General features: G+C 54.1%; 1 protein-coding gene across 2 annotated transcripts; it reads right to left on the minus strand.

Moving 5' to 3' along the window:
• Nucleotides 1–3,323: 3,323 nt before the first annotated feature.
• CCL17 (C-C motif chemokine ligand 17) lies at nt 3,324–12,375 on the minus strand. Of its 2 annotated transcripts, XM_047836651.1 has the most exons (4): nt 12,260–12,375; nt 5,755–5,869; nt 4,204–4,321; nt 3,324–3,567 (listed from the first exon to the last, which is right to left on the minus strand). In XM_047836651.1, the coding sequence occupies exons 2-4, from the start codon at nt 5,822–5,824 to the stop codon at nt 3,456–3,458; spliced, it is 300 nt and encodes a 99-aa protein (XP_047692607.1). In that variant the 5' UTR covers nt 5,825–5,869; nt 12,260–12,375; the 3' UTR covers nt 3,324–3,455. The 2 variants fall into 2 exon arrangements, with proteins under 2 accessions (XP_047692607.1, XP_047692606.1); XM_047836650.1 differs by lacking the exon at nt 12,260–12,375 and having other exon boundaries at nt 5,755–5,950.
• Between the last annotated feature and the right edge of the window lie 1,825 nt (nt 12,376–14,200).

Consider the following 14,200-nt stretch of genomic DNA (forward strand, 5'->3'; position numbering starts at 1 on the left):
GTCCCTGACCCCAGCACATGCAGAGTGCTGTGTGTTATCGAGGAGGCGCTCACTGTTAATTCTGAAGTTCCCTTACTGCTAAAACAGGGTGATGCGATTTGTAAATCAGTGCAATGAAGATTTTTGTGGTCTAGAAAAGTTTCCGGTTTGTGCTTCTCTGTTCCCTCAGTCTTCCCTTGCTTCCATGGCTGTTCTGTCACAGTGACAGACTTGGGAACAGGGAGGGTGGAGCGCGGTGGGGACAGCTGGACAGTGGGCTAGGGACCGAAGGCTCCACTCAGCCCCTCCTTGGCGTCAGATCTCACTTTCCGTTGTCACTTCCGGGTGGTCCAGGTATGACCTGACCCCGCACCCACCGTCTAGCATGAGGCCTCCGCCTTGGAGGATCTGGAAGCTGCATTTAGGCTCAGCGGGGCTCAGAGGCAGTTAAAAGTCCCTTCCTCCCTTACTCTCTTCTCCGTTTACAATTACTTCAACATTTTTTCTTTTACATTAAGCCAGATTTCAAATACAATTAGATGCACTGTAACACAGCTGGATTTGTTTGTTTTTCATTCAGATCAACTCTTTAAAAAAAAAAAGGAGAAGTTTATTGAAAACACCGCAAGGAAGCAGCTGGCAGGACAGCAGAGGAGAGGCCGTCTAGATCAACTCTATTTCTTTTTTTTTAATACGTGTGGCGTTCACAGCTGTGTTAACCCTTTCTCTCCCTTCTCTGCCCTCCCCAGAGGTGTTCTCTCTCCTGAAGTTGATGCATGGCACACCCATGCTGCTTTTATATCATTTCTCTGCAGAAAAGAGCTTATATGAAACGTGTCTTTTTGAGGTCAAATTGGCATAACACAAAATTAACCGTTTAACGTGAACAACAGAACCTCTACAGTGTTGTGCAGCCATCACTTCTGTCTAGTTCCGAACGTTTCCATCACCTCCAAAGGAAACCCTGTACCCGTCAAGCATCTGTGCTTTATCCCCTAGCCTCCCTGCCTCTGGTAACGGCCAGCTGCATTGTGTCTCTGGGGACTTGCCTATCCTGGGCATTTTATTGGAATGGTAGGTGACCGCAGGGACCTTCTGTGTCTGGCTTCTCTCGGCATGTTTTCAGAGTCCATTCGCCTTGCAACCTGTATCAGTACTCCTTCCTGGGGCTGAATACTATTCCATCGTGTATATACGCCACTATTTATCCCATCGTCCACTGATGGACATTTGGGCTGCTTCCGCCTTTTGGCAATGGTGAATAGCGCTGCTACGAACATGTGTGTATGGGCACTGAACACAGACACCCTGACCCGGTCCCTGAGTGGCTGCAATCAGAAGTGGGTAAACCGAGCCGGCCCCTGGCGAGAGCAAAAAGGCCTGGCCTTGGCTGTCAGGCACCTCGGCTCAATCTTTATCGGGAAGCCGACGCGCCCTCTGGTGGCCAAGCGCAGAGCAAGTCGATTCTAAATTCCGCTTAAAGGCCAAATTTGAAATCTGGTTGTTTTATCACCGCACCGGTTCCTCCGGGATTGCTCCTTCTCTGTGTCTGCCCCTCGTGGAGTTCAGCCGGGGGCTTGTTGATGAAGATGTAAATCAAATGTCCACTATGCACGAAGCACCTCTCTCCCACCCCCTTACAAATGAGGCAGGGACTGAGTCAGGCAGGGCCTGACTCAAATACCAGCCCCCCCCCCCCCACCCACCCACCGTGAGCTCATTGGCAAGACAAGCGAGCAATAACTATAATAAAGGGGGCAGGGTATGACAGAGGTCAGGCTGAAGGCAGAGCTGGGGGCTGATGGAGGGTCAGTACAGCCACGCTGAGCTCTGAAGGGACACTGGATTTCAGTCAAGGGAGGGGACGTGCCTTCCTGGTGGAAGGAACAATGTGATGCCAGAGCCCTCACTGTTCTCTGTTCTCTGGTCCCTTTCTGGTCTATTTCTCACCAGTCAGGGGAGTCCGCGAGTCACAATTCATTAATGGCCCCTTTGCAGAGGGATATGGTGGCTAATCCCTTCTTCTGCATCTCGCTCGCTGCCCCCCAACCCACGTTCCATCCTGATCTTGCTGTTAAACATCCTCACTGTCCACCACGCAGCTCTACTCCTCTGAGTTTACAAATGGGCCTCTGAGGAAGTTTTTGCTTGGACCAAAAGGTTTTGTTTCTTTTAAAACAACTTTTCTCTGTACGTGGATGAAATGTGTGTCCTCTGAGTGTCTTAGGCTCTGGACGGCAAGGGTGAGGGGTCCCGCCCCAGCCCTTGTTCTCCTTTGCTGTCACAGGGGCTCCTTCTTGCCTCCCTCTACTTTGAGATCATCTTTCCTCCAATTCCCACCCCCCCACCCTGCGGCCCCACCCAGTGGATCCAGAAGACACTTTTTCACAAAGCACTCAGACGAGGCTGTCCCAGGATTCCAGGTCCAAGGCAGTCGTTGGCGGGGTACTCCTTGGGATCAGGGCAGGGGAAGAGCCCACCTGGGGGCAAGGAGACCCTGGGGCTACAAAGAAGCCAGTTCACCATCAGCCTCATTATTGTTGTTTTTCTTTTTTTATTCCTGCCCCTACTGGAAAGTGGGCTTGGGTCTCTCATCTGGCCTGCAAGAAGACAACTGACCACAAGGGGGAAACAGGAGGCAAAACTTTGCCTAAAAATAACTCCTAATTGCAGCCCCCTCGGACAAGGCAGATCACAGACCCCTAGGAAGAGAAGGATCCCGTGCTCCTGCCCCCAGACAGCATCCCAGAGAGAGAAGCCATGAGGCCCCGGCTGATCAGGAGAGTGAAACAGAACTAGAATCCAAAGACCCTAATTCTCCCCAGCACCCTACGCGCTGTGGCTCCAGCCCTGAGTTGGGCTTGCACAGAGGGGTCTGGGGGAAGGGAGTCCATAACTTCCCCATCCCCCATCCTTCTTAACATGTAGGTTGTGGGGTGCCCTGGCTGGCTCACGGAACTCCCTTCAGTGGAGGAGTCAGGACTGACAGACGCACAATGCCATCATGGCAGGCTGCCCCACGGTCCACAAGAGCCAGAGGCATCGGAGCAGGAGAGAGAACCCGATGGGCAGCCATTCTTGGGGAAGGCCTCCTGGAGGCTGGGCTCATCCCACAGACCCCCTTAGCTCCTCTGCCTGGGCCGCTGTCACCGGGGCCTTTGCTTTCCCTCACATGTAGTCTGCGGTAGCCATGTCCCCCTCTAAGCCTCAGTTTCCCTTCCTGGCCTGGACAAGGCAGGACCAGGTAGATGTTCTTGAGGGCCCTTCCAGTGTTGACAGGCTAGGTGGACAGAACACGCTGGCCCAGACTAAGGTACAAAGAGAGACTTTAATCAGGGCTCTTTCGTGCCATGGTTCCAGACCAGAAAAGAGGGCAGGGGTCTTCTTTCTCCTTGTAGGGTCTTCACTGGATTCAGGCAGCTTGGGGTTGGGGTCGTGAACTGAGGCAGGAAGTCTCCAAATGGTCCAGGCAGAAATCAGGACTCCTGGGGCACAGGGTTCATGATGCTTTGCAAATATCTGACTGTCTTCTTCACCCTGGTGTCCTTGGGGTTGGAACAGATGGACTTGCCATGGATAGTTACAAACCTACACAAAAGGGAGAAACCCCGTCCAGGGGGCGTCAGGGCAAGAAGGCCTCCCAGAGCCCCAGGATCAGCCTTGCTCTGCACTGATCAGGACCCTGAGGCCTTGAGAGGAGCAAGAACTTGCCTGAAGTCACATAGCACATCGGTGACAGATCTGAGACATCAGGCTCTATCCTCAGTGATTCTTGACCTTCCCAAGGTCCCTGCCAGTCCTGGCCCTCCCAGGGAGCCAGAACTGCAAAGCCTCTGCCCCCCTACTTCAGCTACACCCATGCCCACCTAAAGCCTAGGAATTAGGGGTGCACAGGAGGGGCCCGGCTCAGACCAAGCCATGGGAAGTGACCACATTGGCTTTGGACTGCCCGTGTGACATGGGGCTGCTCTGTCTCTCTCAGGGCCTCAGTTTCCCCATAAATCAATGAAGAGTTGAACCTCACAGCCTGGGGCTTTTTGGGTCTCACAATGTGGGGTGCAGGGGCTTCCCTGAGGAGCAGGGCCCGAGTGGGAAGGGGACCACAAAAGCCCTGCTCTCCCCTCTCCCCAGTGGCCCTTCTGGGAGCTCCTGGGTCTGCGTTCTCCCAGACTGAGCTCCCAGGAGCAAGGTGGGGGACAGAGGGTGGGGTCAGGGCACACTTACACGATGGCGTCTTTGGAACACTCCCCCGAGGTCCTATACCACCCTGTCAGCTTTCTGAGAGGGATGGCCCCTTTGAAGTACTCTAGGCAGCACTCCCGGCCCACGTTGGTTGCTCGAGCTACGGAGAGGGGAGACAGGAACAGGTGTTCTGTGAGTGTCTGTGTGGGGGGTGGGGGGGGTCCATGGCTGTGGAGGGGAGTCCGTGTGCATGTCTGTGTGTGTGTGTGTGTGTGTGTGTGTGTGTGTGGTATCAGAGGGCGTCCACGTGTGTGTGTTTGGGAGTCTCTTGGTAGGGGGATCTTGTGAGTGTGTCTGTGTGTGTCAGTATGTGCACACGTGTGTGCATGAGGTCTCTGTGCTTGGGGGGGGGGGGTCCCTGTGTGCTTATGTGTCTCTCTGTGCGTATATCTGTGTGTTTGGGAGGAGTTGTGTGTGCATGTCTCTGTGTGTGTCTGTGAAGGTGTGTCTTTGCGTGTCTGTGTGTGTGTGTGTATCTGTGTGTACACATTTGTGTGTGAGATCTGTGTGCCGCGGGGGTCCTGGGTGTTTGTGTGTGTGTGCTAGCACGTCTCTGTGTGTGTTCAGGGGGTCTGTGCACATATACTGGCATGCATCTATGTGTTGTCCCCGTGTGTCTGCATGAGTGTGCACCTGTGCGTGCACACACTCAAATACCAGCCCCAAACCACCCTGGAATTTCCTCCGAGCCAGGCTCTGGGCTGGGCCTCTGCCTGCAGGAGCTCATTTGGTCCTCCGCAGTGCACCTAGAGACAGGTACTATCACTACCCCATTTCACAGATGACTATGGGGAAGCCCAAGGCGTGAAGACACTTTCCTGGGGCTCGGCTTCCTTATCTTTGCACAAGATAAAGTACCAATACTTGCAAACAGGCAAACCAGAGACGTGTGGCTTTAATTAATGCCATGCTAGAGTGTTTTCTAAGAAGCCCCCAACTGTCCTCCAGCCATCTCGGGGGCAGAACTTGGTCTGACTAGCCCACGATGCTGCCCTGGCCGGTGACTTACAGAAGTGAGAGTAAACGAGCAGTCACGGGCAAAGGCTGGGCGCTAACCAGCTGTGTTCCCACATCCCGTCTTACTTTGTCCTTTCCCCCCCAACTGCATATAAACCTCCCTCTTGCACATGCTCTGGGAACTAGCCGCGTTCATGCTGATTCCCTCAGTGTAGACCCATTAATAAAACAGATGCTAACCAAGACTCCTAAGAAGGGGTCGTGTTCCACTGTCAAAACACAGCCCCCGTCATTGCCCCACAACCACTGCGGCGGGAGACGGGCCAGAACTTTGCTCCTCCCCAAGCTGATCCCCAAGCTCGGGGGCCGCATCCTCTTCTCCGTCCTCCCCACCCTCCCCCTCATTTTCCCTTGACTGCCTCCCTCAAAGTCCTACGGCTGCCACCGGCCTCCCCCTTCTGCAGGACCAGGTGGGCTGTAACTCATGCATAAATAGTGAGTGTTGCTGCTATGATCTCAGTGCCCCCACCCCTCCTGTCCAGGGCGCCTTCCTCGGCCACACTCCTCTGCCCTCACCTGCATGGGTGACCTGCAGAGAAGCCCCCAGGAGGAGCATGACCAGCAGCAGCAGCTTCAGGGACATCATGGTGCCAGGAGCCCGGGAGAGGATCTGTGCGTGTGGATCCCTCTGCTCCAGGAGAGACGAGGATGACAGCCAAGTGTGGAGGTGACCTATTTAACCTCTTTGGGGACCTTGCCCCACCTCCTGTCACCTCCCCCCCGCCCCCTGCCACATGCCTCCCTACAGCAGTGGAGTTTGAAGATGATTCAGCACAAATGCGGTCTTGGAATGTTTGTGGCTTTCCAGAGAATGGGCACTCAGCTGAGGACAGAGGTGGGGTATGTGTGTCTGGGGGCTACGACAGTGACATACTTCTCTTTTCACAGGGACATTTCTTGGTTCCTCTATTAGCAGGGCTGAGAAGCCTCTATCCTAAACCGGGTGAGCATCTGCCCCGAGGCTGGTGAGCCTCCTTCAAGCACCATCGCGCCCCGTGTGTGGGGTGGGGACAGCCAGGCAGGAGCCAAGAGGGCTGCTTCAGCACCTGAGGTCCAGGCCTGGAGGAGCTTCCCCCTCCGCCTCCAGGAAGGCTTCCTGTGGGGGAGGGGGAGTCCGCAGGCCGCATGGGCACAGGGCGTCTTCACAGGGAGTGCCCCTGCTCCATCTCATTCTGAGAAAGGCCTGGGGCCCACACGACTTTGGTTGGGAGGCTTCCCCAAGCAGGGCCCTGACACAGGAGACCAGAGCCCGACAGGTTTTAATCACCATTTAATCCAAATGGGCGCCTCTGCAGATTGGAAGCCCGGTTCCCCCACATGGGGCATCCCACCCTGGGTTGCAGAACAGCACGCAAGGGTCTGTGAGGACCTGGTCTACAGTGGACACGTGGTCAGGGTCCAGCGCGAGCCAGGCCCTGAACAGAATTTCCATCCACCCCATGGGCTGCAGCATCCCTGCATCAGGCCACAACCCCGGCCACCAGAGAAAGTGGCCAATTGTCTGCCTAGGGCTCCCCTGGGCCAGACGGTGGGAGTCCCTTAACCAGGAGGAGAGCCCTGTGCCCGCTTCCAGGTGGACAGCATCTCAGCAGGGTGACCCCTGACCTTGGTTTTAACACATGGGATCCGGGCCTGGCTCCACTGTATCCCAAGGGACCAGGAGCAGCTGAGATGAGGACCCTGCAACATGTTGTCCGGTGCACGGGGCCCTCTCAGCACAGCTGGCTCTGGGTTAACCTGGAGCCATTGTTAAATTGTCATCAGCGGTGATGATAACCACAGCAGGCGCTGTTTGTTGAAACCCAGCCCCACCAAGGGAGGTGCTCAGACTGTAATCCTGCCTGCTGGTCCTCACAGGGCACCTGTGAAAGGAAGCCATGGTCAAGATCAAGGGAGGGCGAGGCCAGTGCTCCTCCTTGTCCCCGAGGGCCACTTTGGCAGGCTATGGCTGCTTCGCTTCATGTGGGGAGGGGTGGGGGGAGTGCCCGTCCATGGCAAAACGTCCCTCGGGCAGGATCCTCCGTCACCATCTTGCTATGTGACTTTGGGCAGCTCATAGACCCTCTCTGGGCCTCACTTCACCACCTGTGGAGGGATGTTTGGACTGTCCCAGGGACCCTGCCGGAATGTCAGATCTGAGAAAGATGGGGTCCTCTCTTAGTGGATCTCACAGCAGCATTTCTCTGCTTCTCATAGGCTCACATCACCCACTCCTCAAGCCGCAGCTAGAGGGGTTCTTGCCCCCAGCCTGTCTGGCTGAGCCATTCTCCCTGTCTCTGGGACAGGCTGCCATCTGCCTGTGCAGCAGAGCGGAGAAGGGAGTGGATCTTCCTGCCTGCTCTCATCTTCGGTGCTGGCTTCCTGCAGACAGTGGGGGTAACCTCCACCCCAAACAGAGAGGTAGCCGGCAGGCCCCATCCTGCAGAGCTGGAGGAAGCCTGTCTGGTCAGAAGAACGGGTGCCAGTGCCCTTGGTGACTGTGCCCGGGAAAGAGCAGCTCTGGCCTGGAGACAGAGCCTTAGGCCCAGCGGAAATGCCAATGACCAGAGGTGCTTGGGGAGGGCCTGGGTCCTAGGAGGGGCAGAGGATGTCTCTGCCGATACTGCCCCTGATGGGCGGAGTGTCTCATGACCCTCTCTGTCCTCCAGTCCCTCTGCCCAGTGGCTTTTCCACCCACCACAGAGGCCACGGAATGCTCTTCTGTGTTGGACAACAGGGGACTGTTAAGATGACAATTAGCAGCTTTATTACCGGTGAGGCCACCCCAGCCCCCACTGCCGGGGAAACCCCCTGAGTGGGGTTTGAGTCCCCCTTGTTCTGCCACAGACTCAGAATTTTTCTCCAGAAGGACCCAAATTCCCCTGTCCCTTCTAGGGAATTGGTTGTGACAGCAGGAGCAGAAGGTTCTGGACTAGCCCTGCTGGTGCAGGATGCCTAGCAAGGGAGGGATCAGAGCAGCAAGCATGCCAACGAGAACCTGCTGCATGTCAGGTTCTGTGCCAGGGGCCATGGGAGGGTGTGCAGCAGCTGGCAGAGGGGATGAGGCCTGGCCCCACACAGGAATGTGCAGGTGAGATAAAGGGCTGGGGCCCAGGGCAGGGAGATATTGCTTCTGGCTGAGAAACCTTGGAGGGCTTCATGGAGGCAGCAGTCAGTGAGCCTTGTGACTGGGAGGATTCACACCGGGGAGCTGGGTGGCTCAGTCAGTTGAGGCTCAGGTCATGATCCCACAGTCTGTGAGTTCGAGCTCCGCGTCGGGCTCTGTGCTGACAGCTCAGAGCCTGGAGCCTGCTTCGGATTCTCTCTCTCTCTCTCTCTCTCTCTCTCTCAATCTCAAAAATAAACATTAAAAAGTTTAAAAAAAAAAAAGAGAGAGAAGGAGGAGGGGGCATTTCACATGAGGGAAGCACTTAGCATGGGTGCAGAGGAGGGTGCAGAGATAAATGAGAGAAACAGCACAGGACTCTGTTGGGGGAAATGGTCCCGATGTGACATGGAGACCATAACCATGAGACACGCCCGCACACAGGACGCTTTCAGTGAGGCTTGACCGGGGAACAGGGGGCAGAAGATGAGGACAAGGAGGCGAGCCGGACCTGGAGTCTGGGAAGGAACCGTGGGGCACAGAGAACCTCTCTGCCTCACTTTGGAGGCAGCACAGACCAGGGACATTTTAGAGGTGGTTTCCTTGCCTGGGATTAAGTGGCTTATTCCTCCTCAGTTCTCCCAGCTATGAAATGGATTCCAAGGGACCTTCCAGATGGAATGTCCTAGAGTCCGTGACTATGCTAAGGGCCTCGAGAGACCTTTACGGCGCTGTGCAGACTCTAGGGCTTGGAAGTCGGTCAGGGGAATCAGGAACGCTCCCTGGAGGAGGCGGTGGTGAGGCAGAGTTCTATGGAGGGTGGCAGCGGAGAGGGTGCTGGAGGAAAGGCCAGGGCACAGGCAGGGAAAGCAGAGCAGATGCAGGCCTAGTAGGACCACAGAGGTAAAGGGGAATTGGACCTGAGTGGGAGGAGGAAGCCAGGGTGACTGCCTGTCTCAACACCTCTGACTCAAGCTGACTAGACGCGCCGCCTGTACACCTGCCACCCTTCCTGCCCCAGCCCCGAAACCACTGCCACGGGGAGTTCCTTGGGGAGTGGAGAGGATCACTATGTCCCCACTTTAGCTTGAAGGGGCTGCACCGGCCAGAGTCTGGGGCCCTCACCCTGAAAGCGAGGGAGGGAGGGGTCCCGCACCACCTCTGGCTCTGCTGTGGGCTGGGAGGCTGTTGTCACAACCCTGAGAACTTAGCCGCAAGCCCTTGAGCAGGGGTCAGGTTTCTGAGATGGAAGCTCTTTATCGTCTTCAAATTGCAGATGACAGTTGTCACTGGGGTGGCATGTCCCATGTCAGCTGAGGCTCCAGGAGATGCAGTGACTTGCCTGGAACATCCCAGTAAGGATCCAGCCTTTCATCCATCCAGCCCCATCCTCTGACGGCTGAGACTGTATGGTCTTGTCCTGCCCGTGGGGGCTGAGACACGAAGGTCCCAGATGTTACCCCCATCCCCCAATCCCCAAATGTGTCCCACCCTCCTGTCCAAAGGGCCTAATGTGCTCACTGGTGAGCCTTTCCTGACAGGTTGCCGGTCGGCTTGATTCCTTGGGTCAGAAACACAGCAGTAGTCGTTACCCTGGGCTTCCCCTCCCCTCTCATGGTCAATGGGCAAGGCCTGTTCAGCCTGCCACCTGGATGTCTTGAATCAGTCCCCTTCTCCCCACCATCTCTCTGTTGGACCACAGCCCAACACTCGTCTCCCAGCTCCCCCATGTACCCCTCCAGTCCACTCTCCTCTCTAAAGCCCAGACCTCTTTCCAGAACACAAATCTGAGCAAGGCTCTCCCCTCTCAAAATCCTTCCATACCTCCCCCTTGCCCTCAGGATGAAGTCCAGATTCTCACGGACTTTTCCAGACTCAACTTTTGCCCCCAGCCCCACTGCCCACACCATTACTTTATTCTAGCCACATGGACCTTCTTTCAGTTCCTTGAAAATGCCAGGCTCTCACTGACACCCAAGCCTTTGTACAGGCTCTTCCCCTTGTCTGGAACACTCTCTCCTGCTCCCCCACACCCCACTTCCTTCCACTCCTACCCTTCTTAGATCACAGCTTAAATCCCCACTTCCTTCCTTTGGCCCCCACCTTCCTCTGCGTCCTCACAGGTCACTGGCTTCCCTATCATGTTTTCGTCACGTTGCACTGTGAGCACTGGTTTGCTTCCCGGGTCTTACATGGAAGATTGTGAACTTGAAAACAGGATCTTTTCTGTGTTCCGACTCATAGCTCCGGGACTTAGCACCCAGTAGGTGCTCAATAAAATATGTTTATTGAATGGATAAGAGGTGGATGGTCAGATGGATGGGTGGGTGAATGAATGGATGGATGATGGTTGATAGATGAAGGATGGGTGGATGGATGGATGGACGCTTACAAATTTCTGAACTATAGCTTGAGCACAGCTTACACTCTATCTCAGGGGCAACTTACATTCTATCTCAGCATGAATTCTTTTTGGTTCAGTGTGTGCCACCACTTCATGAGACACACCTGAATTCTCCTGTCTTGAACGAGGCAGAAGAATCCAACCAAGGCACTCATTGACTCTTTCCTATCTAGTTTACAGCCTCCTTGTAGGTTGTAGCCATTTCCTGCCTTCCGTCAAACCTAAATTTCTTCAACTGTGACTTTGCTCTCATTCCTTCTCCACTCCAGGAGGGCTCCTTCCCTCAGTTACACTCCCCCCTTCTGGCTCTTTGTGTTCCCCCTTTCCGTGGTCCCCTTCCCCTCTGCTGATGACACGATCTAGGGTCTCTGCTGCTATAAAACCTCCCCTTGATCCCCAACACGCTGTCCTCCTATTTCTTCTTTAATTCATGACCAAACTTCTCCCGTGTGTGGTCTACACCTCCCACTACCATTTCCTCTCTGCTCATGTGTGATTTAATTTTTAGCACTAAGGCCCTCACACTCTGGGGAAGCCACTTTCTCTGGGCCTTTCAACCACCCATGGCCACTCTCTGAACTTCCCATCCCCTTTATGAGGGGATGGGTAACCGCTGTCCCACATGGCAGTGGTTACCCGCAGACGCTCTGGAAGCATTCATTCTCTAGAGCCCTGGGTCCCAGTCCCTCTCCCACCTGTTTCTGATTGTGTGACCAAGAACAAGTCCATGAGCCTCCCTGTCTTCAATCTGAAACGTGGGCATGTTGATATTGCTAGGAAAATTAACTGAGATGATTTATGTAACCTTCCTTGTCTCCAGCTGGTTTGATGAATCTCCTTGTCATCACTGGGAACCATTTCCCTTTGTGACAATCGTCTCCATTGGGATTCGGGCTAGGGTTCTTCCCTGCACTCTCTTTGGGCTCCTCTTCTCAGTAGCATCTCTGAGCTTTCACCACAGGCTGGACAGGTTTCTCGGCAATTACATCTATTAGTTTATTTTGTTCTCACAACAACCCTAGGAGGTAAGAAGTATATTATCTACATTTCACAGATGAGGAAATTAGGGACCAACCACAGTGGTTAAGAAACTGGTCTGAGGGTACACAAGGCTAGAAGCATGAAGCGTGCCTGGGGCTCCATCCTAGGCTTTTTGTCTCAAGCAACCTCTCTCCCTCCTTGATGTCATTGACTCAGGCCTTTGACCTTGAGATGGATGTTTCCTAACTCTCCCAGCCCCAACCAGTTCTGATCAAAGACACCCACTGCACCCCACCCCATCCTCTAGCCTCCTCTTGCCTGCTGTCAGATACCTTAGCTCTCTCTACCTTGTAGCCTGGCCAGTCTAGTCTGTGGGGTCCCCCCCAAAAAAAATCTGTCCCTCTGTGGTTCACTCAGCCCAAGAACAAGAAAGGCGGGACCAAGTTCCTCTTGACCAGCTTCCCTTTTTTTTTTTTTGTTCAGGCTGGCGTCATTCCCCACCTCCCATCTGCCCCACTGGTCTGTAATTTTGCCCTTGACTCATTTCTCACCTTCAGCCCCTACGCCGCATCAAGCACTGATTCTGCCAGCCATGTCTGGTGGTGCTCAGCTTCCTCACTCTCTCCTCGTTCTCACTGGCTCAACCTGAATCCTTCACACCTGGGCAGTGTCGACAACTTCCAGACCTATTTCCTCCTCTCTGGTCCTCCTGCATGCCCATGTCTGAGGGGTCTTTTTCAAGAGTTGCTCTGGCTACATATAGCATATATCCCTCAAGAACCATCAATGGCTCCCTGTTCCCTGTCCCTCAAAAGTCTTCAGGTCAGTCTGTACGCCCCGCCATCCCTCCTGATCAGTTTTACCTCAAGGATTCCCACAGATTCGGTGTGTGCCCTCACTAGGTGACTCGGTTTGCTATGTCCTCCTCTTTACTGGATTACCCAGCGCCCTGAACCAAATTATATCCACTTTTCATATACGACATGCCATAAAATATTAAACAAGGGTGTCCCTGTGGAAGTGAGGGGCTAGGAGAAAAGACCCTTGGTCAGGTACCCCAGGTTTGAATCAGCTCTGCCATCAAGGAACTGTGAGACTTGGAGCAAGTCACTTCTCTCTGAGCCTCAGTTTCCACATCTGCAAGATGAAAATAATGATAGTAAGTACATTAGAAGGTTTTGGTGCTTATCGACTGCCTTAGCGCCTGTATCTGGCAAATAGTACCTGTTCCTGACTTTAAATATCATCTATATGCCAGAGACTCCCAAATTTCTCTTGCAAACTCCAGGCTTGTATGTCAGCTGCCTACTGAGCATGTTGAACAGGCATCTCAGACCCATCAAGTCCAAAGCCGAATTCCCAATTCCCATCCACCCCCACACGTGCTCCCCCCTGTTCCTTGCCAGCCCCTGCCTTCCCGTTACTTGGACCAGAATCCTGCGCACCATCCTGACGCCTCTTCCCTCTCACCCCCTACTTCCCATCTGTCAGCCGATCTCCTGGCTCTGCCTTCAGAATTCATCCGGAGCCCACCATCCCTCCCCTGGATCCCTACACTGGCTCCTGGCGGTGTCCCTGCCTCCACCCTTGCCTGCTATGCTCTATTCTCAGCACAGTAGTCACAGGAATGTGAATCTCCTCCACTCAGACCATCCCCCAGGCTCTCCCCTACACTCAGAGGAAAAGCCAAAGAGCCTACAGCAGCCACGAGGCCCCACCTTGCTTTCCGCGCTCTGGCCTCGCTGGCCGCCTTCATGTTCCAAACGTGCCCGACACTCTCCCTCCTTAGGATACTTCCACTGTTCTTTCAGCCTAGAATATTCTTCCCCACATGCATGCATGACTCACTCCTTCACCTCCTTCAATCTTTGTTTAAATGTCACCTTTCAATGAGGCCTACCCTATTTAAAATTGCAACCTACCCCACCTCTTTCTCTGCTTGCTTGCTTGCTTTTCCTTTCTTTCCTTTTTCTCTTTCTTTCTTTCTTTCTTTCTTTCTTTCTCTTCCCCCCGTCTCCAGCACTTACCACCCCCAATCACTACACCATTGACTTACTTGTTACACCTGCTGTTTGTTGCCTGTCTCCCCCTGACATCCCCACTGGAATGTAAGTACCATAGGACAGAAGCTCTTTCTCTTTTATGCAGTGAAGTATATCCCACGGCACGTGGTAGGCCCTCAATACATACTTGTTGAATCCAGTGAATGGATAAATGGCTGCTATTATTCCCAAAGCCAAGTACATAAACACTTCTCAATGGAGTCTTGCTCTTACTATGGACTTGTCTCAATCTCTCTTGTGCCTGGGCCTCAGCTCTCCATCTGGGCTCCTCCCTCAGCCCTGTAAATCAATTACTTTCATTCACTGCTCGAGTCCAACCCTCTCTTTCCAGGGAAACTTTGTCCCTGGTTCCAAGTTATCTCACAGGCAAAGTTTTGGTCTCCAGACAGCACTGGCACAATCCAGGGCTGTGCAGCCAAGTGACCAGTT

This window comes from Prionailurus viverrinus, chromosome E2 (assembly GCF_022837055.1).
Source record: "Prionailurus viverrinus isolate Anna chromosome E2, UM_Priviv_1.0, whole genome shotgun sequence".
In the NCBI taxonomy this organism is placed as follows: Eukaryota; Metazoa; Chordata; class Mammalia; order Carnivora; family Felidae; genus Prionailurus; species Prionailurus viverrinus.